The sequence below is a fragment of the Mustela erminea genome, chromosome 21 (assembly GCF_009829155.1).
Source record: "Mustela erminea isolate mMusErm1 chromosome 21, mMusErm1.Pri, whole genome shotgun sequence".
Taxonomy (NCBI): domain Eukaryota; kingdom Metazoa; phylum Chordata; class Mammalia; order Carnivora; family Mustelidae; genus Mustela; species Mustela erminea.
Genome location: NC_045634.1, coordinates 2,330,480 through 2,356,034, shown reverse-complemented (window position 1 = coordinate 2,356,034; position 25,555 = coordinate 2,330,480). Strand labels below are relative to the sequence as shown.

At 45.3% G+C, this 25,555-nt stretch overlaps 1 protein-coding gene across 3 annotated transcripts in view; it reads left to right on the top strand.

The window, feature by feature from the left end:
- Positions 1 to 25,555, top strand: part of IKBKB (inhibitor of nuclear factor kappa B kinase subunit beta) — a 62,129-nt gene that overhangs the window by 27,028 nt on the left and 9,546 nt on the right. For all 3 annotated transcript variants that reach the window (XM_032328868.1, XM_032328870.1, XM_032328869.1), the window contains exons 6-16: positions 10,923 to 11,011; positions 12,076 to 12,165; positions 14,497 to 14,621; positions 18,050 to 18,157; positions 19,323 to 19,452; positions 19,824 to 20,018; positions 20,650 to 20,764; positions 22,511 to 22,634; positions 23,199 to 23,350; positions 23,527 to 23,588; positions 24,666 to 24,775. In XM_032328868.1, the coding sequence (XP_032184759.1) occupies positions 10,923 to 11,011; positions 12,076 to 12,165; positions 14,497 to 14,621; positions 18,050 to 18,157; positions 19,323 to 19,452; positions 19,824 to 20,018; positions 20,650 to 20,764; positions 22,511 to 22,634; positions 23,199 to 23,350; positions 23,527 to 23,588; positions 24,666 to 24,775 (1,300 nt within the window). The remainder of the gene's footprint in view (positions 1 to 10,922; positions 11,012 to 12,075; positions 12,166 to 14,496; positions 14,622 to 18,049; positions 18,158 to 19,322; positions 19,453 to 19,823; positions 20,019 to 20,649; positions 20,765 to 22,510; positions 22,635 to 23,198; positions 23,351 to 23,526; positions 23,589 to 24,665; positions 24,776 to 25,555) is intronic.

Genomic DNA, 25,555 nt, shown 5'->3' with positions numbered 1-25,555 from the left:
CAAGAATAGTGATTGGTCATATAAGCTCCGTTTAAGACTGCTTTGTGGAACTTTTCATAAAGAATCAGATTGAACTCCTAATAGCCTCTGAGGCCAGGAAGCCATTCCAAGGACGTACCATCAGAATTTACCAGCAGTACCAATAATTTGGGTGAATTTCTCTTTTCGTAAGGTTCCCCCAAATAACCTGAGATTTCTGGGCCTGCTAGGAAGTGACCTTTCTTACTCATCTGGTAAGGCTGCTAGGAATCTTTTATAAGCAAGATACCAAGTGGTTTTTTCCCAGCAGTTCCTTAAACTGTCTGTCATATCTGAGTCTATATATATTGCTCTTAAATATGACATTTCAGTCAAGTCCTCGGTAATATAGCCCGTGTTTTTAATTTTGTTCTGTTACAAGAAGAACAAGTCTTACTGAACTTACACAAATACCTAACTATTACCATGAAAAGAATGCTCGAGAGCTTCTGAATTCTGGAGGGAATAGGTTGGGAGAAAAAGGAAATGTTTCATTCATACTTTTGTTGCAAAGGTATGCTTTATCAGATTGCCCTAAGTCAGAGGTAGCTTAAAAAATTTGGAAAAACAGAACATTGAGGAACCAGCAGTGTCTCAAACAAAAAGCCGTAATCCTCCTCCAGTCATCCAGTCATTTAATTAACATCTGTTCTGCCTGAATCCGGTTCTGAAAATTCTTACCGAGGACAGTTGTATAATCTTAAAGTGATCAGAAACCTGTACTTGCCGAAGTTCTTCCCAAAGTACAAACCTGTTCTTTCTGAAGATGGAGCACTTGAACAGAAACTCTTTCTTTTTTCTTTTTTAAAGATTTTATTTATTTATTTATTTGAGAGAGAGAGAGTGAGAGCCTGAGGGGGAGAAGGTCAGAGGGAGAAGTAGACTACCCGCGGGGCTGGGAGCCCAGTGTAGGACTCGATTCCGGGACTCCGGGATCATGACCTGACTGTACGCAGGCGCTTAACCAGCTGAGCCACCCAGGTGCCCGAAACACATCAGAAGAGCATCAGAGTAGAACAGTAACTCTCTGCAAGTGACAAAGACTTAAAAATGTGCATTGCTGAAGATCTGATGAGAGTTCATTTGATAAAGAAATTTAGTAATTTCTGTGATAAACAACATTTTAGGATAGTAACTGGAATTATTACTGATAATTTTCTAGAACATGCAGATTTCCAGGCATTTCATACAGTTTCTGGAATACTTGCATACCTACACAAGTACAGAATAAAGCAAGCTTAGGATTTTCCCCGTTTGATAATGCTTTCCATGTAATTTAACATAGCAAATAAGCCCAGTTAGTTTTCCATACCCCTTTGTATGGAGAGAATAAATTTTTTGAGATGTTCCAGGAGCCCTCTGCTAAATACCAGGTAGTTCAAGGTCATAAAGACTTCATTTAGACCAATAGTCCAAGAAAACTTTGTCCTTTTAACAGAGAGAAAACCAAATTCTAATTTTGTACCAGCTTATTTTTTATCTTAAAACTGCTTTTTTGTTCAAATAAATTCATTTTAATCTTAGCCAACTTGACCACGCATAAAATTCCTTTCCCAAGATTTCCTTTTTTACAAACCTTCTACATCTTTTTTACATTCAGATTTTGTCCTGTGTTTTTTCTCTTTTCCATTCTGAAATAAGTATCCTCACTTTAGGAGAAAATGTCTTCTCCCTCAATAAAAATGTCTCTCCATTCCTCATACCTTTTCTTACCAAAAACCATACCCTGCTTTCCTTGCGTATAGAGATGTTTCTCTTATTATTTCCAGTAGCTTTGATTACATATTATTTAGAATTTTTAACCCTTAGAAACCTTAGTTTCTAGTGAAAACTAATACGTAAGCAGTTGTGATCTGCCTGTTACACCAGTATTCATTACGTTGACAAATGTATGAATATATTTAATAATTTTTAGAAGCATACACTTTTGTTTCATGACCCAAGGAAACTTCATGAGACATTAGACAAAGTCAGTCTTCATTCTGTCATTTTTCCTGTTGACGATATAATATAGCTATCATATGTTTGTATCATATTATCAGGTAGATAATATCAGGTTATTTTAATTGTAAACCTATGTAGACTAAATGTATGTCGGCATTATATTTAATTCTGACAACACTGAAGACATGTCTATTTTAATTGAGTCAACAAACTTAAATTAACTTTAATTCCGAATATTTTCTCAGAACATGTGAACCTGAAAGGCATTGGGGTTAATTTCTATTTTATTTCTGAGAATTTTAGGAATACTTGATATAAATGCCTGTTTGTTTTTAAGCCGATTAAATAGAGCCCTTTTGCATATGAATTTTGGTAGTACTGTTCAGAGGAAGAATGTACCATATATCTATGACACACATATGTATAGGCCCCCGTAAACATACAGGCATATGCCAACAGAGCCCTTATAGCTTTCACTTTAAAATTCTAGCAATAAGATGGGTATGAGAATGCGAAACTCACTAGTTTATAAAAGAGCATTTGGATCTAAATCAGGTTTCTGGCAGATAAAATAAGGTTATCTGCTTAGATGTCTAAAGCTTTTTCTACCAATATTTGTGGGGATACTCTGAAGATTTATAGTTGTCCTTAAAAGTAAATGTATGGAAACTGTCGACCAGATTTGGAACAAGGGAGCCTCTACAGCAATTTGTATTTGTAAATAGCCTCCCCGCACTTCTTTCTTAAGTCCCAGGAATTGGGGAAGGTCTAGATGAGAGTTCCTGGAGCCAACCAGGTAGAGCACTTCTCTCTCAAAGGCTCAGGGAAAGAATGCAAGTTCCTCTAAGAAGTACTTTTGAGGGTGCCTGGGTGGCTCAGTCAATTAAGTGTCTGCCTTTGGCTTGGGTTGTGATTCTGGGGTCCTGGGATCGAGCCCCGTATCAGGCTCCAGGAAGCCTGCTTCTCCCTCTTCCTCTGCCACTTTTTCTGCTTGTGCTCTCTCGCTCTCTTTATGTCAAATAAATAAAATCTTTAAAAAATTAAAAATTAAAAAAAATTTTTTTAAAAAGAAGTACTTTTGTTCCTTAAAGTCTGAATTTTCCTACTCCTTACAAAACTTCTGAGAAAACTAGGGGAGGTTTTGGGATTGGTAAAAAGGACAGGTGGACTTGGAATTGTTTCCAGAGCTGCATTTCTGGTTTTGTAAAGATTTGTAAGGAAAGGACAGATTCTTTTAATTTCTCAAGGAACTGGGCTGTAACTTAAATGATAGCATAGGCTGATCTCCCCATTTAAACCGCGTCATCTCTAATTTGCTTTTTTTTTAATATCAAGAAAAAGATTTCTGATCAAAGTCAAAGGATTGCTGTGTTCTGGATTTGGAGCCGTTTGTCTTTGGAATGTTTTAGCAAATTCTTCTACAAAGGCTTCAGAAATTTTTTACTTTCACGTTGGATACATAGTTTTATTTTCATTTAGGGGAGAAGGCCTTAAAAAAAAATTCCTATCAGCCTCTGAGTATCAGCTTCCAATTTGGCCACGTTCTGATCACAGTGAGTTTACAACCTTTAATCTCGGGGCTGTCTAAGTTCAAGCCCCATGTTAGGTGTAGAAAGATTACTTTAAAAATAAATAAATAAATAAAGTTCTTCCAAATATTTTGTCAAGTCGGAGCTAGAACAAACAGTAAATATTCCTGGCAGTATTGAACAATTCTTTGGAATCAAGAGCCCTCCCCAGGGAGGTTGCGGAAGATACTTCCTTCTTCTTTCTCTACTGATGAGAGAGACAGCAGGAAGAGCCTCTAGTAGGAATTCTTAGTTTAGCTGGCTTCTGCCAGTCTTTGAGGGTCCCATCTATAGACTCTGCGTGGGGTTTAAAGAAGAGAATGTAGCTCCAGTGTCTACCAGAACTTGGCAAGGATTTTCATTAGTTTTGAGTTTCCCCTTAGTTAAGGGAATAACATAGCACTTTGCCAGAAAATCCCACAGAGTTGCGTCACTGGGGGCCTTCCTACAGAGGCAGATATGTGAAGGACATGCCCAAAACCTTTGAGAAGACCTCTTTTCCAGTGTCCCAGTTGATTGCCAATAAAGCATTGATTTCCAGGCCAGCTTTTTGATCACGTGCCCCTGGAAGGGTCCAGTGCAGAAGACCTAGGTGTTTTATTTATTTTTTGAGCAAGAGAGAGGAGCATGGCAGGGGAGGGACAGAGGCAGAGGGAGAGAGAATCCCAAGTAGACCCCACATTCAACATGGAGCTCACTGCAGAGCTCAACCCGACAACCCCAAGATCACAACTCAAACCAAACTCAGGAGTCAGACACTCAACCAACTGAGCCACCCAGGTGCCCCTAGGTGGTGTTTTAGATGCCTTTGTGTCTGATTTTTCATTAGCCTTTTTGCAGTGAAACTTTCAATGAAGCTATTTTGGATTCTTGAAACCTTTTGGAAGCTTCTGTACATCTGTTAAAATAGGTATCCTGTTCTATTTGTTTGATTTGGGAACCCTTGCTTTTAAGAAGTACACTTAAAAGCAAGGGTTCCCAAATCAAACAAATAAAACAGGATACCTTGTTTAATTGGAATGTTTCCCACATTGGCCATTGTAATTCTAGGTTGTTTTTTAGTAAGATTTTACTATTTTTATAGATATTTATAGCTTCCCAAATCATAGTTCTTAACCATTAAATAAGCAGGTTGCTGGAAGGTAGTGCCCTCAACGATTCAGAATTTAAGGGTTTTTATTTGTTTGTTTGTTTAAGCTAAGGTTTTGATCCCCTTGGAGCCAACCTAATACCTAAGGGGAACATGTTGCTCGTTTGGTAGTTATAAGGTACTGTACGGGATACCTCATCACATGGACATTTTCTTGAGGTTGCAGGTGCCCTAGTGTCAATGCGACCCAACCTGTAACCAATTTATTCTTTAGTTAGGTGACTAGCCTAAGACACAGGAGTCTCAAGAGTTAGGTAGCATGCATTCTAACAGCTTTCACATGCTTGGTTGTGCTCACTAGTTTCGTGGATTTGGGCCTCTGAGATTAACAGTAGCCTTCATCTACACAAATCACTTTGGACCCAATCTGAGTAACCACCAGCAATTCCTCACGTGGAACTGGGGACTGGGGAAAGGACAAAAGGAGTAGACTCCAAAGAATGGGGACAGATGGGGAACTGTGAGCTGAACCGCCAGCAGTTCCCAACATGGAATCCGGGGACTGAACCAAGGGCTGGGGTTGCCAATCAAATGGGGGATCTGTGGAAAGCCTGTGAGGTGGGGAGCCATCTTACTGCCCATTAGTACAAAGAATCAGACTCACAACCAAGAAGGACTTACCAATGGCCCTGGGACCGCAAGGAGAACTTGAAGGGTTCGAGGGTATCATGTTTGTGTTTCTTGTTGTTCCCGAAGTTATCAGAAGTTTCCTTCAGATCCCACAGTTGTCACCAATTATGTTGAAGACAGAAGACAGCTGAGTAAATTCTCAAGATCTTGTTGGGTTTGTTCAGCTACTCATGAATTGGGCAGCTTCCCATCTAGCCAACAGAAAGGAGCTCCAAAGAGCTGTACAAAATGAAACACTTATAGACAGAAGGGGGAATGACACAGAAGGCACTTGCAAAGAGTGGATTGTTTCAGGCAAGGTCACCCTCCTTTGGGGGATAGCAGGGGTCTGTCAGGCAGATTACCTCACTAGTGCTGACCAGATAGTTCTAGACTAACTAGTTAAGATTATATTTCTAAGAAAAGCTGTTAGGTTAGGTCTTTTTTTAATTTTTAATTTTTTTAATTTAAGATCTTACTTTTCTTTTTTTAATTTTAGAGAGAGAAAACAGGCAGGGGAGGGGCAGAAAGAGAAGCAGACTCCCTGCTGAACCAGGAGCCCTATGCAGGGCTCAATCCGAGGACCCCAGGATGCCTGACCTAAGCTGAAGGCAGGCGCTTAGTTACTGAGCCACTCAAGTGCCCAGTTAGGTTAGGCTTTAAGTCCCTGTTGGTGATGTGGCCTTAGTATCAGGGGCACCATTTTGGACCTCTTTTCTTTCTTTCTTTCTTTCTTTCTTTCTTTCTTTCTTTCTTTCTTTCTTTCTTTCTTTCTTTTTAAATTTCAAAGATTTTATTTATTTATTTGACAGACAGAGACCACAAGTAGGCAGAGAGGCAGGAAGAGAGGGGGAAGCAGGCTCCCTGCTGAGCAAAGAACCCAATGAGGGACTCGATCCTAGGACCCCGAGATCATGACCTGAGCCAAAGGCAGAGAATTAACCCACTGAGCCACCCAGGCGCCCCCTATTTCTTTTTTAACACAGTTTTTATTGAGTGAGCAAACATCCTGTTGTACTTCTAATCTAATCTCTCTCTCTCTGTTTTTGGTCCATTTATCCTCCCATTTCTTTTCTATGGAATGTATCCCAAACAAGAATATTCCTTTTTTTTTTTTTTTTAAGATTTTATTTATTTGAGAGAGAAAGCACAAGCAGTGGGGAGAGGGAGAGGGAGAAGCAGACTCTTCACCAAGCAGGGAACCTAACATGGGGCTCTATCCCAGGACCCTAGGATTATGACCCAAGCCGAAGGCAGATGCTTAAAGGACAGGCACCCCAAACAATTAATGTTCCTAAGGGAGTTTAGTAATCCCTTTAAATTTGGGGTGTGGAAAGTAGGGATTCATCAGTACATCTCTTACAAAACTGCTTTTCGGCATGGAAATCTAGCTGGTCCTGGCTGATCCCTGATTTGTGGTTTATAATCTGAAAAAAAAATGTGGGAGCTATGATTTGAAATTCTGGTTCATCAGTAAGAACTCGAGTGTCGCATTCTTTGGTTAGATATTTGTGTCTTCTCATGAGCTAAGGGAAAGCTGGGGTAACTACCCAGGTGCCATTCCTGACAAGGATAACAAAGAAGGCTGTTGTTCTCCTGTGGCAAATCCTTAACCTGGACCCTCTCTGCAGTCTATCCTAGGAAGTGTCACTGTGTAGCTTAGAAGTTCACAGAGTCAGTGCTTCTTATATAACTCTTTTCTAGAATTAGAATGTGAGAAAGTAACTTTTAGGCTTTATGTTCTATGACGTGGTTTTCAATTTTTATACACCTGTATTATCACTATCACTAAGTCTTTAGATTAAAAAAAAAAAAAAAAGATTTTTTTTTTTGTTTGTTTATCCAACAGAGAGCGAGAGAGCACAAGCAGGGGGAGCAGCACAGGGAGAGGGAGAAGCAGGCTCCCCCCTGAGCAGAGAGCCTGATGTGGGACTCGATCCCAAGACCTGAGCCGAAGGCAGAAGCCCAACTGACTGAGCCACCCAGGTGCCCCAAGGGTTTAGAGTTTTAACAGATTTTCAGGTGCGAAAGTATTTTTCTTCATCTCAGATTCTCATATTCCATCCAATTAAATTAGGTTCTCCCAATTCGAGACAATTTTGACTCATTTTGTGACACTGCACCTCAGGTTCTGTTTTGTAAAATGTAACACAGTCAGGCTGTGCCTTTTACAGATGGATTCAGTAAAGGGAGCTGTTCCGGTTGTTGCCAGTCGAAATTTCGACTATCTTATTCACTCCAGCAAACTACATGTAATAATACCTGAAGAATTCTCTATTTCCAGACACAATATAAAGTTGACAAAAGTATTTGAGAACAAATGTCCTGAGACGAGGGTTAAAGTTTGCTGTGCACAGTTGCTTAAACGTAAATCGACAGCTATTAATGTGGCTCACTTAGCAGCTTGCGTCCGTCCGCACTGAGGGTCAGATGACAATTCCCGATCAGGCCTGTGTACGGAATGGTGCTTGCAGGACGATCTGAATGGTCTCCTCCATCCCTGGGGGGCTCCTTGGGACATCTCCCCAGCTTGTGGCCTGCGGTATATACAGTGAGATGTGCACATCTGACTTCAGAGGAGTTTCGTTAGCCGGGGTGTGTGTACTTGCTCAAAACACAGTGCGTCGTCTTAACTTCCATACATTGTGCTTTGGAGCAGACCAGCCCACATGTTTAGAGATCATGCCCTGACACTCTGGTCAGATACCAAAATGGGCCTGTTGTGAGTCCGTCAGCATGTACACTTGTTGAGTTGCTGCATGCAGGGCTGGCGGCCAGCCACGAGATCTGCTTCAGCTGCCCCGTCCCTGCCAGAAAGGTTGTGTTTGCACAGTTATTCAAATGTTTGACTATCCTTTGTCTTGATCCTTTAATAAGAATTAGGGAAACGCAGGGGCACCTGGGTGGCTCAGTCGGTTAAGCATCCAACTCTTGATTTGGGCTCATGTCATGATTTTAGGGTTGTGAGGCTCCAGGCTCAGCATAGTCTGCTTAATATTCTGTCTCTCTTTCTTCCTCTGTCCCTTTTCCCCCCAGCGTCCCCCCGACCCCTGCACTCTTTTTCTCTAAGGAAAAAATTAGTAAAACAAATGAAAGTGCTGATCAGAAGCATCAATTTTTTTTTTTTTTAAGATTTTATTTATCTATTTGAGAGAGAGAACAAGGGGGGGCGAGTGGAGACAGAGGGAGAAGCAGATTCCCCGCTGAGGAGGGAGCCTGATGCGGGGCTCAGTCCCAGGACCCTGAGATCATGACCTGAGCCGAAAGTGGATCCATAACTGACTGAGTCCCCCAGGCGCCCCCCAGAAGCATCCGTCTTTAAAAGTTAATACAATTGGGAACAAGATAGAGTGGAATATTGTGCAACGTGTCTTTCACTTCATTCAGACATTCGTTGGACCTAAGCTGGTCCTCTGTATTCAGTTATGAAAGAAAAGAAAAATAGGGAACAAGTATGAAATACTGGAACTGTGTGGTCAAAGCCTGGGTTAAAAGGGCAGCTGTAATTAGATGTTTCATAATTAGCTTAATATTTTGCAATGGAACTCCCCTAGTAAGATGGAAGTCACTTGTTTATCTGGGTTGGACTTTGAGATGTGTTTTCAGGAAAGAAAGGCTTTATGCAGTGTGTTTGGCAATTTGGTTTCTGTGGAAGGCCTTCTCCCGCTCTGCAGAGAAGACAGGAAATGCCCACATCCCTGCTTTGCCTACATTCTGTCTGGGGTGATGAGGGAGAGAGAGAGAGGAGGGAGAGAGAGAGAGACAGGTGGCGGGCAGTGGCAGCCCAGGAAGCCTCACTGTTGAACATCTTAGTGTTGTCTTCGCTTATTACCTTTTTTAATTTAAATTTTTTTTTTTAAGAGAGAAAGTGCAAGCAAGGAGGGGCAAAGGGAGGAGGAGAGAGAGAATCCCGAGCAGACCCCAGCCCCAGCATGGAGCCCGACACAGGGCTCAATCTCACGACCCTGAGATCATTACCTGCGCCGAAATCAAGATTCGGATGCATAACTGACCGAGCTATCCAGGCATCCCATTGTTTACTACCTTTTTAAAACAAACAAAAAACCGCCATCTTTGTCATCCTTCTGACTCGAATTATCTGTATCTGAGTTATATTCTCTGTAAACTTAAAAGATTTTGAGACCGGTGTCTGCTGTAACGTGGCTCTGTCATCGTTTGTCAGCCGTTCCTAATTGATGACTTCCAGTTTATTTCGAAGTATTTTACTCCAAGCTATGCAATAAGCATCCTTATGTGTATGTTATGGAGCTTTATAAGCTAGATGACTAGACTTTATAAGCTAGGTTACCAGAGGTAGAAATAATGGGTCAAATAATATGTACATTTTTAAGACTTAATAGATATTACCGTATTTCCCAAAAAGGCTGGCAATTTTTCCTCCTTCCAGCCATGTAGAAAAATTTGCCCTTTATTTTTCATCTAAAATTCTTGCTGGCTGAAGAGGTGGAAAAGGGCATTTTGTTTTGGTTTATTTTTTAAAAATTTTAAAAGATTTTTGGAAAGATTTTATTTATTCATTTGAGACAGAGAGATACAGAGAGGGAGTGTGTGAGCAGAGGCAGACACAGCGGGAGAAACAGACTCCCCGCTAAGCTGGGATCCTGACTCTGGGATTGATCCTAGGATCCTGGGATCGTGACCTTAACCAAAGGCAGACACTTAACTGACCAAGCCACCCAGGCGCCCCTCGTCTATTGAGTTTCTAAGTACAGAGTCATACCATCTCCAATAATGATAATTTTATCACCTTCACATATTTCCTCATTTTTGTCTTTTGTAGTGCAATGAGCTAGGACTTCTGTTGAAGTTATTAAACTTCTTTCATGGGTGCAGATGACATCGGGCTTGGAGCCCGGCTGCAACAGGAGCCCCGGTGCTGTGCGCCATGACCTTCCCGTACAACACGCTCACATCTCCACACAGCCAGGGTCGTGCAGGCTCCTTCCTTCCTTCCCAGCTGGATTCTGAGCTCTTGGGTATCATGCCTCTTATTTTATGTACCTCCCAGAGCCTAGCAGAGAACTGAGCACATAGTAAAGCCATGTTGAACCGTGAGGTGCGTGGAGTGTGCACATAGCCTCTTCTTCCACTTCTTCCTTGAAGCCGGCTCGGACATCCGTGGACCTAAGATCCGATGAGCAGAGTGGTCTCTGCCCAGAGGGCCCTTCTCCTTTACCCTCCCTGTGGAATTTAGACTTTTGAGCCTCTACACCAGAGATGTTCCCCTTCTCAAACTTCATCAGCATTACCTGGAGATCTTGTTAAAACACCTCTAACATTTCTGAGCTAGTAGGTCTGGGGTGGCATCCCAGAATTTTGCATTTCTCACAAGCTCAGACGCTTCTGATCTGGGCAATGCAGTTGGGGACCACTGCTTTAGACTCATTGGTGACTTTGTATGAAAAAGTCAGATTCTTGTTCTCCAAATTTTCCAGTAACCAGGACTCCTTTCATGTCACCCTGGGAGCTTCTGCCCCAGGCCCTGTCCCTCCCTCCGAATCTGCACTGAAAGAGTGCGTGTCAGGGCACAATCTTTCACAGGACAGGTGATTTTGAAGTGGAGCACATTTTTTAGGCTTAATGAAAATGGACTCCCCTTTCCACCCTCTCAGCCTCTGCACTCAGATACCTTCATGAAAACAGAATCATCCATCGGGATCTAAAGCCAGAAAACATCGTCCTGCAGCAAGGAGAGCAAAGAGTGAGTGACCTTCCGGGAAAGTCCTGGGGACCGCCTCGCCTCGGGGGAGCTGCTCTCCTAGAGAAAGAACACCCTTTGTGTCTTTGTTTATATTTGCATTTCCTTGACTTTGTATTCGCTTTGATTCTGTGGGAACACTTTTGATTTGAAACAGAATTCAGCAAAAAGCTCTTGCTGGTTAGTGGAGGCAAGTTTGAATGGGTCACATTGTTAGTTTCCCCAGTTGCAGGAATGTGATAAAGAAAATAATGTTTCTCTTCCTGCCTCTGCCCCAGCCTTTGAGACCAGTGCCTCCGAGAAATCGAGAAATCGACTTTTCGTTTTCTGTGTGTTCGAGAGTGCAACTTTTGACGCTAACCTGGAAACCAGCTCTGAGCTGTTTCTGCTTGTGACGCAGGGGAGGCATTTGGAGCTGGTACCTGCCCATAGGGCTTGGCCCAGCCTGCAGTCTTGCGGACCCTTCGCAGGGGCCCTCCTGCTTGGGTGTGGCAGTTACCTCCCCATGGGCTCAGCACGTGCCCTCTTGCAGCCTTGTTCCTTTAGCTGGGGGAGACAAGCAAGGGCTCAGCCGAGTGGGATGTAGTAACCCAACCTGTGGGCCACTCAGTCTCTTCTGGGGGAGCATCCGTGGGCATTCTGAGCCTGACCCATGACTGACCAAGCGCTCACCCTGGTTCTGGTTCACACTCATTCTTGCCAGTGATTCTAAGATTTGAGAACTATGGGCATTCACTGAGCAGGTCTTTCACATTATCATGGCAGGTTTAGCAATCTTGAGGGCTGATGCAGAGTCTGTTCATTTTGCCTTCCTCTGGTGAGTAGTTGCAGAGCAAAGGAGAACATGTGCTTTTTGGAGCATTTTTACCGTGTACATTTCCTCTTGCTCTCTATCTGCCGTGTTGAAGGTGGTTTCTTGTGTATTGAGTGGTTCTTAGGAACTCAGGCTCTAACACAACCTGGGAATTCAGAGTATCCTCTGCTCTGGTCAGCGATCAGTTCTTACAGGAAGACAGGGTACCCTCATAATCCTCCCGATTTTTCCTTTTTTTTTTTTTTTTTTCCAGTTAATACACAAAATTATTGACCTAGGATATGCCAAGGAACTGGATCAGGGCAGTCTTTGTACTTCCTTTGTGGGCACCCTGCAGTACTTGGTAAGAAATGGGGTTTACATGTTTGCTTCTCAGCTGTTCCCTGGTGGCTCTCCGTTTGTGGCTCCTCTCTATCCTTGCCTTCTGGCATCTAAATCTTTCTGGCCTTCTTGAGGCTTCCCAGATGTATAGGAATTGTTGTATGACAGAGACATACTCTGTTCAAGTTGGTGCTTTTTGCCAGTGGAGGCCCAATGGAAGGATGGGGTCATTTTCTCTGATGTCAGAAGGGCGTTGCTAGCATGTGCTCTCACACACATCCTGTAACATCATAGGCTTCAGTATTTTATCTGAAAATAAAGAGTTTAGACTAGATTCATGCTGGTCTGTAGAAGCCACAGTTTCTATGACATGTCTCGGGCCAGCAAGAAGGAGCTGAGCTCTGACCCCCCCACCCCTTCTTTACATTACTTGGTCTGAATACTGGGCTTCTATGTGAGTCACTCATTCATTCAGGAAGTCCTGACTGAGTATAGTCTATGTCTGTCTGCCAGGCACTGTGCTGGGAGCTGGCGATGCAATGGGAAAGAAGACCAGCATTTCCCTGGTCTTTAGAAGCTCAGAGGTTAGCGAGAAAGCAGGCATTAACCCCACGCTTACACAGAGAACTAAGAAGTTAAAATTGTGACAAGTGCTACAGAGGGCAAGTGCAAGGTGTTATAAGAATACGGGTTAGGAGGCCCTCACCTAGTCTGGGACCTGAAGGATGCGTAGATGCAAGGAAGGGCCAGAGGCAGGGGAAGGGAGAGGAAAATGAAGCAAAGGATGTAGTCCATGGAGGGCCAGAAAGACACTGAAGGCTTTTAATTTGGAGAGGGATCCGGTTTAACCTTTGAAGGGACCACCCTTGATGGAGCATGGAGGGTGTATTGCACTGTACAAGGGTAAGTCGTGGGGGAGGTAAGGAGGCTGTTGTGAAAAGCAGCTCAGAGCCGCTGGTAGCAGTGAGGGTGTAGAAAATAAGTCAAGAAATGCCTAGCAAGAGACTCAGTTAGACTTGGTCATAGATTGCCTGTGGATGGTAACAACCAGTAAAATTTTGATTGAAAAACAGGGTCGGCAGTTTAATAAGCAAAAAAAGGTTGAAAGCCACTGGGCTAAATGAGTTTAAATATTTTATTGAGTTCTTTTCTTTTTTTTAAAGATTTTGTTTGTCAGACAGAGAGCACAAGCAGGGGGAATGGCAGGCAGAGGGAGAGGGAGAAGCAGGCTCCCTGCTAAGCAGGAGGCCTGATGTGGGACTGATCTCAGGACCCTGGGATCATGACCTGAGCTGAAGGCAGCTGCTCAGCCGACTGAGCCACCCAGGCGCCCCTATTTTATCTAGTTCTTAAATAAAGAAGAAAAAGGTTCTTTGAAGTCTGAGTTCATTTCTGCTTCCTGCTTAGCCCACCAACTAGGGGACTGGACTCCCTTGCTTTATGACCTGCTCAATGGAATAGAGGTTTCAGAGTGGTGACCCATGGGGCGCCATGATTCGGGTCCTGTGTCTGTATCACGTAATTATGTAGGTCCTTCCGAGCATCCTCTGAAATCCTCATGGGCTCAGCAACAGTTAAGGGGGGGGCCTGTGCTCAGTCACATCCTTCACCTTCAGGAAGTAAAACTTACGTTCATAACCAGATATAGAGACTAATTTGCCCATCCCCCAACTTTTCCTCGTGCTTTGCACTCTCTGGGCCTTCCATAAGTGACACTGTCTAGCTAGACTGTGTACAGCCCAGTCTCCCTGCCTTTGCTTGTGATGCTCCTTCCTAGCATGTCTCCTCGCAAACCCTCATGTGAAGAGCCTTCTTCTGAGGCAGGTTCCGTTCCCACCGTGCTTCAAAGCTTTGCTTGGTCCCTCCAGCTCTCTCTGCTTGGACAGCGGTCGTGCATCTGGCTTTTTTCCTGCCCAGTTGTAAATATCCCGTTCCATTGCATGACCACACATCCTGAGGCACATTGGTTTAGGAGACGCAGTCAGCATTTAACATGTGTGTTATGCATTCGGTGTGCCTAGCCTGGTGTCCTTTCCCTCTGTGGTATGTAACCTACCTTCCCACCTGGACATGGCACCCAAGGAAAGGGTGTATGCTGTGCTCTGGCCTACCTAAAAATACCCCTGGGGGCCCTCGTATCAGCATCAGGAGTGAATGAGGTACAGAGAACTTGTAGATACCACCAGCTACACGTGTGGTCACCTCCTCCCCCCTCAAGTGGACACACCAGTGTCCTCTGGATGGAGTCGGGGGAAGAGGGGGACGTGACGAGAAGGACAGGTTGCCCCCTCCTGCAGAGGCCCCCTAGCAGCAGGAGCCCCTCAGTGCTTCCCCAGCACTTGTTCTCCCACAGGCCCCAGAGCTCCTGGAGCAGCAGAAGTACACGGTGACCGTGGACTACTGGAGCTTCGGCACCTTGGCTTTCGAGTGCATCACCGGCTTCCGCCCTTTTCTCCCTAACTGGCAGCCTGTGCAGTGGTGAGTGAGGGACTGGGGCCTGCAGGTGGGTCCAGGAGTGCCCCCTGAAGGGGGGAGTGTGTCCCTCTGTCTTTGTCATGCCCTTCACCTGTTCCTATCTTACTGGGTGCTCCCAGCCCGAGACGTCTATCATCTGTCCCCCATAGAGGATGTCCCATTAGGACTCAGCATGCAGGTGGTCCAGGCTCTGAAGTCCTAGAAAAATAGAGCAGTTTTTAACGTCTTTAAATGTAACACCGGGTGAATGTTTGCTGTGTGTGTGCAATAGCAGCATGGCCGTGTTCACAGCCAGTTGCACACATTGGTGCACTTCCACTGAGGATGCTGTGTGTTAGTAAACAAATACAGGACGTGCACACATGACAGATGAAAAGTATTTACGCAGTAATGTATTATGGACATATTTTACTGTACCGTGAAAGAGATTTTTGTTTCAAAAGCACAAGAAAGTAGCTTAAAATAGAAACCAATATGTACATAAATAAGTTACCCCAAAAATATGTTTTAATAAAAAAACTAAAGGAGACAATTAAGTTTTAAAAAAATTTTATCTTTACCTTTTTTTAATTACAAAAACGAGGGTTTGTGGTATATGTGATGGCTCATCATTACCGAAATGCACAGTTCAAAAATGGACATTCCCGTGAATCAAGTTTCATTCAGAGTGTTCCTTGAGAGGCCACACGCTAATTTAAATAATGCTACTATTTTTCCAAATTTTGTCTTGATTTCCAGTTTTTGTCCTTCTGGAACAGTAATAAGTTCACATGGTTCGAGCTTCCAAAAGTAATAGAAGAATATGCACTGAAAAGTCCTCTCTGACCGGCCTCCCAGCCACCTGGCTTCCTTACCCCCACCCCAGGCACCTGATAGCACTGGTTTTTGGTGTACTTTGGGGGTGGGTACAAGCAAATTGGCCTCTGTTTGTCTGTTGGTTCATTTATGGGTTTCACACCTTTTTTCCATCAGTGATAGTGTAATATGAACTGTCTTGCATGTGCTCCCAGAGCATTTCTGCACATAAGAATTTCCTTCACACAATCCGGAAACAGCCACTATGAATGTTTGTATGAGTCTCCAGGCCCTTCAGTGTATGTGCTATACCTTAAAACAAACAAACAAACAAACAGAAAAACCCCATAAATAAATTACTACAAACATCCTCATATAACCTGCCTTTCAGTCTGGCTATTGAAAATGCTTTATGTTTTTCTGTTATTTGTAATGTCTGTTTGGTATTCAGCTGAGTGGCTGTACTGGAATTTTTTTTAACTTATCCCCCTGTTACTGGAAGCACAGGTGTTTTATAATTTTTACTTCTTAAAAGAACACCAAGAATAGTGTCCTTGTGTGGAAATCCTTATATATCCATATCCCTAGGATAATTCCTAGAAATGGAATTAACTGATCAAAGACTACGCACATTTTAAAGGTTTTGATGTGTATCGGAATGCTCAACAGAAAGGCTATATAAATAATATTTCCACCAGGAACATACCAAGCTGCCTCTTTCACCACACCACTGCCAGCACTGGCTGTTACCATTTTTCTATATACCTTTCTGGAAGTAATGAAAACATTAACTTTTTCAAAGGATAGGTATTTGCGTCATGAATTATTTATTTATAAGATGTAGCCTTGGAGATCCATTCCAGAAAAGTGGTTTTTGTGATGGCAGTCCATTTTAGTCAACATATATAAGCCAAACACTGGCAATGGGAAGATGATTGCAGCCAGGGTCCCTGCTCTTAAGGAGTCTGCCCCCCTGTGGTGATTGGTTTTAAAACAAACAATACTTAACTGCATAAGCTCTGGAATATTGAGGAATTAGCTCATTCATTTATAGTCACACCTGATGCTGTAACCAGCATAAAAATAACAATATCTGTACATCAGTAGTGTTTTTAACTAACCAAAGAATTACTGCATTTCTGCAGCTCAAATGTTGAGTTTTTCCATTGTTTTTAACAAGGTGAGTTAAAATCCATTTGAACTGGAAGGACAAGTATTTGAAAACATTATGCCTAATGTCTCAGCATCTTTATGTAAGTGCGTTGTCTGCAGAACCAGCTTCTTAGAACTCCGCTCACCAGTGCTGAAGACCAGGTGACACTTTCAGGTAGCCCTCTTGGATGCCCAGTCAGGAGCTGTTCAGTGGAGTAGTCTGTGAGAAATGTCTGTCCCATCTGCCTTGTAATGCCTCAGACGACTTTTTAAAAACTTCACTCTCTCATCGCAGGTGGCAGGTGGACAGTAATTTCGGGACAGATGCAATCTGAGCTTCGTAATTCTCTTGTAATGTTACTTTGACGTACATTTCAGGAACTAAGCAATAAGCATTTTATTTACTATCTTATGTTTATAATTTCCCACTGACAGACTAAGTTTGCCGTTAGAGGATCGTCTGTCTCACTTGTCCGTCATGACGCTCTTGGTGCTCCTGCTTTACAGTCACAGTTCCAGCCGGAGCTGTGAACGGCAGCTGCTGCCTCACGCCGGCGCCGGCGCCGGCGCCTTTCCTGCGTGCTCCCCCCGCTCCAGCTCACCCCTTGCCAATGAGAAGCCCTCAGGACTAAAACATTTGTGTTTGAATTTCCCAGGCGTTTTTGGAAAGGAAAGACTGGGACATTCAGACAGAGTAGAAAGAACAGCAGATGGGGGTTTGAGTCCCCCATTTCTGCCACACTGTAGTTGTGTGAACTTGGGTGACCCTGCGGATCTCTGTTTCCTTCCCACTGAACGGGAGACGAGAAACAGGCTCTCCCACATGGGGTAATTGTGGGAAAGGAGTCCGAGTTCAGTGTCAAAGTACTTGGTCCTCTTTGAGGCATAATTCACACTTACTTTCTTTTCCTCATCACTGAAAAGCTTTGAAACTAGTTGGGTTTAACACTTTGTCCCTTCAAATACTATTTTGGATGAGTCCACACATCTGTGAGTTCTCTCAGTTGGGAAATGTAAAGCTCCTTCCCCGCAGGAGGTAGTGTGGAGCTGCCTGCTTTTAGAGGGAAGTGCGTTGTGTGGGCACGCATCCCACATATTTCCCATCTATGCGATCCGCGTGCAGTGAGCCTGGTTCAGAAGTTCTCATTTTATCCTCTGTCAAAATGTAAATTTTGCCGGTGATAAAATGAAAAGTAGGGGAAATGATGAAGACATGCCAAGGGTGAGGTCAGGAGTCGGTGGTGCTGGCTGTGGTGCTCTGGGGGCGGGATGGTCGCTGCTGCCACCCCTGAAGGTCGTTCAGACTTGCCTCTGGCTCCGAAAGAATCCATCCCAGCAGTATACTGAGGCATTGTCACCCAAAGACAAAATCACGACCTATGGGTATCCCATACGGTTGTAAAGTGGATTTGTTACAGATGTAAAGTGTGTCTTGCCTGCTAAGTGACTTAGAGGCTCTGATTAAGGAGATGACCCGTTGGCAGGCACTCCAAAGTCCGGCAGAAGAGTGAGATGGACATCGTTGTCAGTGAGGACCTGAACGGAGCCGTGAAGTTTTCAAGCTCCTTACCCTACCCCAATAATCTCAACAGGTAAGGCCCAGTGGTGCTTCTCTATGTAGTTCTCATCCTCTTTTGCAATTAAATATCTGCGATGGCACGAAATAGCTTTTAAATAGGTTATTAGGATAGCCTCCCATGACTAAGGACTTGACATAACCATCTCCGTCTTAAACTTAGAATGGATTCCCACCTCTCACCCTATCTAGAAATCCTCATTCCTAAATTCACATATCAATTTATCTATACCTCTTACCACCTTTACTGGCTTCTGCCTTGTGTGTTACATCTAGTTTTGCATAGGGTTTATCTCCTGGTCAACTGGAAGCCTTTTCAGGGTAGGGAATTATGTTTGACTTCTCTTTGTACTCTTGTGTAGCCTTGTACTGTGTCACAGTCAACAAGTCTTTGTAGTTTGAACAGCATTACAATCTAGTCTTAGAGACTGAATGTGAACACTTAAATAGTAAGATCAGCATTGGTAGTAGTACAAAAGAAAGAGCAGGGCAGTCATGCACAACTGAGTAGCATGGATAACAATTACCCTGAGTATTTAGAGAATGGGGAGCGAGGTATCGTGTGTACTAGAACTCTGTGGAATGACTTTAGATGCGCTGGAACTTTCTGGAAGGATCTGGAAAGATGTACAGAACATGGATAGATGAAGAGGAGCGAAGTTTGAGGGGGAAGGAGTGAGGGGAACAAAGGCATGTGAGAAGGGAGTTGGTCTCTGGAGGCTGAGAACACCTGTACGAGGTGGACCTGTGTCTGGGAAGGAGCGTGACCTTTGTTGTGGGACCATGAGTGTTTATTTCGGTGGTGGGGTGGGGGGTGGCAGATTGACAAATCTGGCAGGATGGCATCTAGCTTGTGTGTGGGGCTTGCCTGGAGGTGGGACATGCCTGCAATGTTTAAAGAGCTTCATAGATAGATAATTCTCATGCAGCCAAGTGGAGATGAGTCTGTTGACCCATCTGTTGAGAAGTCTTGGTTTTCAGAGGTTATTGTAGCAGACAAGAAGGGATGAGCACCCAGATTCTCAGTTTGACTGGAAAATATTCGCTTTCCCTCAGGTTAATTCATTTTCAGTAATCCCATGTCGGCTGCCGCAGCTGTGTATAGCAGTGCATGTGTGGGAGGCCGCCTGAGAAGGGCGCAGGAGCCGTCCCCTCTCACACCATGCTCTGGTTCTCCACAGCATCCTGGCACAGCGGCTGGAGAAGTGGCTGCAGCTGATGCTGATGTGGCACCCACGACAGAGGGGCACTGATCCTGTGTACGGGCCCAACGGTTGCTTCAAGGCCCTGGATGACATCTTAAACCTGAAGGTAAGTGCAGAGCCAGGTTAGCCGCAAGGCAGCAGGTCGGGTTCCCCATGAGCGGCGGCAGTGCTTGGGAAGAAGAAGAGCGCCTTAAAGAGCAGGTCCTGGGCCATCCAAGCAGTGGGAAGGGAGGCCCCGCAAGAGTGCCTGCCCCCCCGGCCAGGTGACCTTGGCTGTGAGGCGGTAGCTGTGGACAAGCAGGAGTATTGAAGACCAGAATGTATGAAGCTCGGCACTGGGGCTCCCTTCCCCCCGCTAGCCCGGCCCCTCTCTTTGTGCGGCTGGGAAATGTTGGGAGCAGCAGACAATCCAGGCAAATAGGTGGGCCTCTCTGGAACGATGGGGTTTTTTCCAGTAACATCTGGGTTGTGTTGCAGCTGGTTCATATCTTGAACATGGTCACAGGCATCATTCACACCTATCCAGTGACAGAGGACGAGAGTCTGCAGAGCTTGCAGGCCAGAATCCAGCAGGACACAGGAATCCCTGAGAAGGACCAGGAGCTGCTGCAGGAAGCTGGGCTGGCGCTGATCCCTGACAAGCCTGCTGCTCAGTGTATTTCAGACGGCAAGGTGAGCCCTGCTCCTCACTGAAGGCCCTGTGCTCCTCGCACTGTGCCGCCCAGCTGTTGGGATTTCAGCTCTGCTTTGTCACACGGAGCACACTGCCTGTGTTTTCAGTTGGAACGTCCAGTCCCCTGCGTGGCCTAATGGGAGACTCGAATCCCTCCACGCTTGACTTGTTACATCCAGTCCGCTCACAGCGCCTCTCTGTTGCCTCTGTTGCCAAGCAAAGCGTCGTTCCTCCGTGTCAGCCAAAGCTGTTTCCAGTGTACTTCTCGTGTACAGAACCGTGCGGACAGCCGCCACTGTGCACACCACGGTCCCTGCCCCAAGGATCTGGGAAAGCCAACGTAGCAGAAACAAGCATGGGCTGGGAAGGGAGATGGCGAACATCTATGTGCAGGGTAAAGACAATGGAGAATAGATAGAAAGCAATAAGTTGCAAGTAAGGCTTATGTTTGGATAAATGTAAAAGGAACAGGAAAGGGAAAGCCTAGGCTGGCATCATTAAGAAAGGCTGCGTGGGCGCTCGTGATGCTATTGGTGAACAGCGGGAAACGCTCTGAAATCCCCGTGTTTTTACTTGGAAAAAGCAGAGATGGGATCCACAAGATTTCATCTTGTTCTTGTTCCTTTGCAGCTGAATGAGGGCCGCACGCTGGACATGGATCTCGTCTTTCTCTTTGACAACAGTAAAATCGCCTATGAGACGCAGATCTCCCCCCGGCCCCAACCTGAAAGTGTCAGCTGTATCCGTAAGAACATCACTGTTTTCTTAAAAAAATAGTCACAGGGAGAGACATGGACCGCGGAGGGGTCCACACCAAGGAGATGAACTTATCTGGTCCCCAGGGCAGCCTTCTTTAGTTGGGGCTTAGTAGTCCAGCCAAAAAAGAGGAAAGAAAGTCTTCAATTATAACGTGATCAGTAGAACTTTAAACACAGGACAGAGAATACTGCCTGCAGCTCTCTGAACTTGATCAAATCAGATTTTCGAAGTTTTGTTTATATTTTAATAATTAATACATGTATGCGATACAAAAAAAGCAAAAGGTGTGGAAAGAATAAACCGTGAAAAATAAGCCATCCTGTCTTCCCAATTTCCCAGTCTCTTCCAGAGAAACTGCTTCTGTCAGATTCTTGGGTATATCTTCCAGGAGTATTCTACTCATTTACTACTCATTTATAAAGTGTGTATACACACACACACAGATACACATATACATACACACACACACATATATATATATATATATATCTTTTTTCTCCAACAAACGGTAGCATATGACATATACTGCTCTGCCCCTGCTTTTTTCACTTAATAATATATTTTAGAGATTTATCCCCTGTTGGTTCATATAGAACTCCCTAATTTCTTTTTTTTTTTTAATAAAACTTTTTTTCTAAAGATTTATTCATTCATTTGAGAGAGAGGATGTGGTGGGAGCAGGGGGAGGGGCAGAGGGAGAGGGGGAGAGAGAGAATCCCCAAGCAGACTGCCCACTGAGCTCAGAACCCGAAGCAAAGCTCAGTCCCAGCACCCTGAGATCATGACCTGAGTCAAGACCCAGTGAACTGGAGGAGCACCTGGGTGGCTCAGTGGGTTAAAGCCTCTGCCTTCAGCCCAGGTCATGATCCCAGGGTCCTGGGATCAAGCCCCACATCGGGCTCTCTGCTCAGCAGGGAGCCTGCTTACCTTCCTCTCTCTCTGCCTGCCTCTCTGCCTACTGTGATCTCTGTCAAATAAATAAATAAAATCTTAAAAAAAAAAAAAATAGAAAGACAGACCCAGTGGGCTGCTCAAGCAACAGAGCCACCAGGTACCCTGAGCCCCTAATTTCTGACGCTTGTGTGGTATTCCATTGTATGAGTGTTAGATGAACATACTGGTGCATCCCCGATTCCTGCTACCACACACACACATTTAGAATAAACAGATCAGGAGTCCAAAGTCTTCGTTCCAGACTTCCTGCCTATTTAAACATGTTCTAGTACTACTGGTTGAAGCTGAATTTTTAGAAAACTTCATATGACCTTAAATGTTATAAAGGTTTATTGAAAACATACAACCTTATATACATGTGAGTGTCTGTACATGGGTCACCAACTGTTTCTTCAAATCGATACTTGTAGGTATTTATTGACTGGTCCATGCTGGTGCTGTTAATGGGGTACAAAAAAATACGTGTGACAGTAACCAGACTTCTCACCCAAAAAAGTTATGCAATAGCATAGTAGTTCTTTTTTTTTTTTTAAAGGATTTTCTTTCTTTATTTGAGAAGGAGAGCACAAAGGAAGAATGAGAGGGAGAAGCAGACTCCCCTCGGAGCAGGGAGCCTGACTGGAGCCTGATCCCAAGACCTGGGGTCCTCACCTACTGAACCGCCCAGGCGCCCTGCATAGTCACTAAAAAATGTAAAAACACCAGTGATGTCGCGAGGCAGGACATGGTTAACCTCAGGGCAGTTATTCTCTGACGGCCATGTATGTCTCTGTTCCAGTTCAAGAGCCCAAGAGGAACCTGTCTTTCTTCCAGCTGAGGAAGGTGTGGGGCCAGGTCTGGCACAGCATCCAAACCCTGAAGGAGGACTGTAACCGGCTGCAGCAGGGACAGCGAGCTGCCATGTACTGTGCCAGGCGCTTTGGGACTTATTTTAAATTGCTTGGTGGCTTTTGCCGCAGGGAGGTGGCGGAGGCAGGGGCCCAGAAGCCACTGGTAGGAGAGACAAGAGGGAGACACTGGTTTGGACGGGCAGGAAGTGGTTGGCTGGGCGGGATTGAGGGGGAGGCCCTTTTAGACTTTACGAGGTGAGGGAGGTCAGCACATGGAGCAGGAGTGTAAACTGAGGCCGGGCTGGCTGAACTAGGGGCTGAATTTGGACTCTGGAAAAGCTCCTTGGAATTTGGGTTAGCAAAACTCCCCTGACTCATGCCAGGGACTGCCCAACTCCCTCTCCGGGTTGTTGTCCTTGGCATGGCACTGGGCTGAATTCCAGTTTTGGTACAGAACCTCATGCTCGCTGAGGGCTAGGAGATTGTCTTTATGATTAGAGGGGGCTGCTTTTGTTATGACAATAATAATTACAGTAGGGACCTGCCTTGGTGTTTGAGGTGGTTTCAGTATTGTCCAGGAAATGGTATTTGGATCCCAGAGATGCCAGAAGGTTCTGTTTCTTGTGGTCCCTGCAGGATGAATCTCCTTCGGAATAATAGCTGTCTCTCCAAGATGAAGAATTCTATGGCTTCCATGTCTCAGCAGCTCAAAGCCAAGTTGGACTTCTTTAAAACCAGCATCCAGATTGACCTGGAGAAGTACAGTGAGCAAACGGAGTTTGGGATCAGTGAGTAAACTCTCTGCATTCCTCTTGGAGAGACGATTCCTGTCTTTTTTTTTTTTTCTTTTCTCTTCTTGAGGTTTCTTTTGCCTCTTATAATTGAGTTGTTTGTTTCTATTTTGGTTTTGTGGTGTTTTCATTTTGTTTTTCTTTTTTTTCCCCCTATTTTATTTTTCCCCCAGCGTCAGATAAGCTGCTGCTGGCCTGGAGGGAAATGGAACAGGCTGTGGAGCTCTGTGGGCGGGTAGGAGACTCCTGCTTCTAGATTCTTGTCCTTACTGAGAGAGGGGCTAAGCCTTCTCACTGCCTTTTCTTACTCTCTCCTCAAACACTGGATCAGTTCATGAGTCCGAAATCCGGTTGTCCTCGTCGTGCTCTCTTACCTTGACTAGGCCTTGCTAGAAAGAGGCTAGGGTGGTAGCCAGTCAAGCGGGCCCCTTGAGGGCAGATGGAGGAACCACCCAGACCTGGTGCAGCCTTGAGTAAGGGAAAATGGGCAGCGTCCTTGCAGGCAGCCCAGACCCCTTCCTCTTAGAAAGGGCCTCGGATGAATGATCAGTGCTCCATCCCACCAGGGGTTTTGCCTAGTTTTGTTGAGACACTAAATCGATAAGACAAAAATCGACTTGGACAAAAAGCCCAAGCATAAAGTCATAGGACAGCATAAATCTATTACCACTGAAAAACGTTAATTGTGAGGTAAGGGAAGTAAGTTCAGCTTTGGTGAACCCCACACAAATGGAAGACTGAAGGCTCCAAGGACTTTTCTGGACCTTTCTCCATTTTCTCCTGTGACTTTGGGAAGGGACCTTCACCTCTGTGTCCTAACATCAGTTTCTCTGAATCAGTACCGGCATGTGTGCTTCCAGGTGGGTATGACACAGATAACCACCCCCGCCACAGGACCGTGAGTGCTGCGTCCCACCCTGGCTCGAGCTCGCCTTAAGCTCTGCAACGGGAGCCTGGGCCTGCCTCCCCACGGGGGATGGACAAACGAAGGGAAGAGAAAGGAATGTGCTTTGGGCATCTTCTCCTTGCCAGGCCCGCTGCCGGGTGCTTTACCTGCCATACCTTACCCAACCCCGTAGTGGCCCGTTTAGAAGCCTGTTGGGTGGCGGAGGGAGGAGACTCCGGCCTGGGTCACACAGCTAGAAAGTGAGGGTCGCGTGCTCAGAACCCCGGCCATTGGACTCCAAAGCTGCATCCCTTCGAGCCAGCCAGTCGAGGGTCTTCAGTGCATCTGGAGGGTGTTGCCCCTGAAATCGCGCGCCTCAGAAGGCCCTTATTATGTCAGTTGACATTAGCACAGCTTTTTCCTTAGGAGAACGAGGTGAGGCTCCTGGTGGAGCGGATGATGGCGCTCCAGACCGACATCGTGGACCTGCAGAGGAGCCCCATGGGGCGGAAGCAGGGCGGCACGCTGGACGACCTGTGAGTAGCCCTGGGCGGCAGGCCCACCCGCAGGCGCCCCACACAGGCTTCTGTGTGGGTGTCGCCAACATCCAGGGGTGCGGGTGTGGTTACCGGGGCAGCTCTGGGACACTGTTCCGTAGAGCCTATGAGCCTCTGGCGAAGCGTCGTGGCATGTTCCAGAGATGGGCACGTAGAGAGTTCCCGAGATGGGCGCGGCCAAACCACTGTCGCCGCAGCCTTCATTTCCGCATCTCTTGAGTGGAGAGCAGAACTGTCTGACCTCACAGAGCTGTGAAGGTCAAATCACACGATTCAGATAGAGCAGGCGTTCAGAAACTGTAAAGGCTGTGACAGAGGCTGGGTTCGCCACGCTAACCACTGTCCACGCTGATCCAGGCATGGTTCAGAGACCAGAAAGTAGAACAGAAAAGGAGCCTGGCCAGTCTTAAGAGTTTGAACCCAGAAACCATTCATTTGTATCTTTATCAGGAATTTGGCCTTGATTCAGGCGGCGGTGATAAGGTGTGCTGGCAAAGCCGTCCTCCCTGAAGGGAATCAGGGGGAGCTCCCTGGCTGCAGGTGGGGAGGGAAACAGGCGAGCGGCCTCAGACTCACAGGAGCTCTGGCCTGGGCTCAGCCGGGTCCCTCCGATGCCTTTACTAGGGTTCTCAGGCTCAGAAGCTCAAATACCAGAAATCTGGTGATCCAGAGTCTGTATTTTCTCCAATTATTTAACCCTTTATTTTCCTTTAGTTTTCAAATGAAAGTCCCTGCTGAAAATATCAGCCAGTTTCAGTG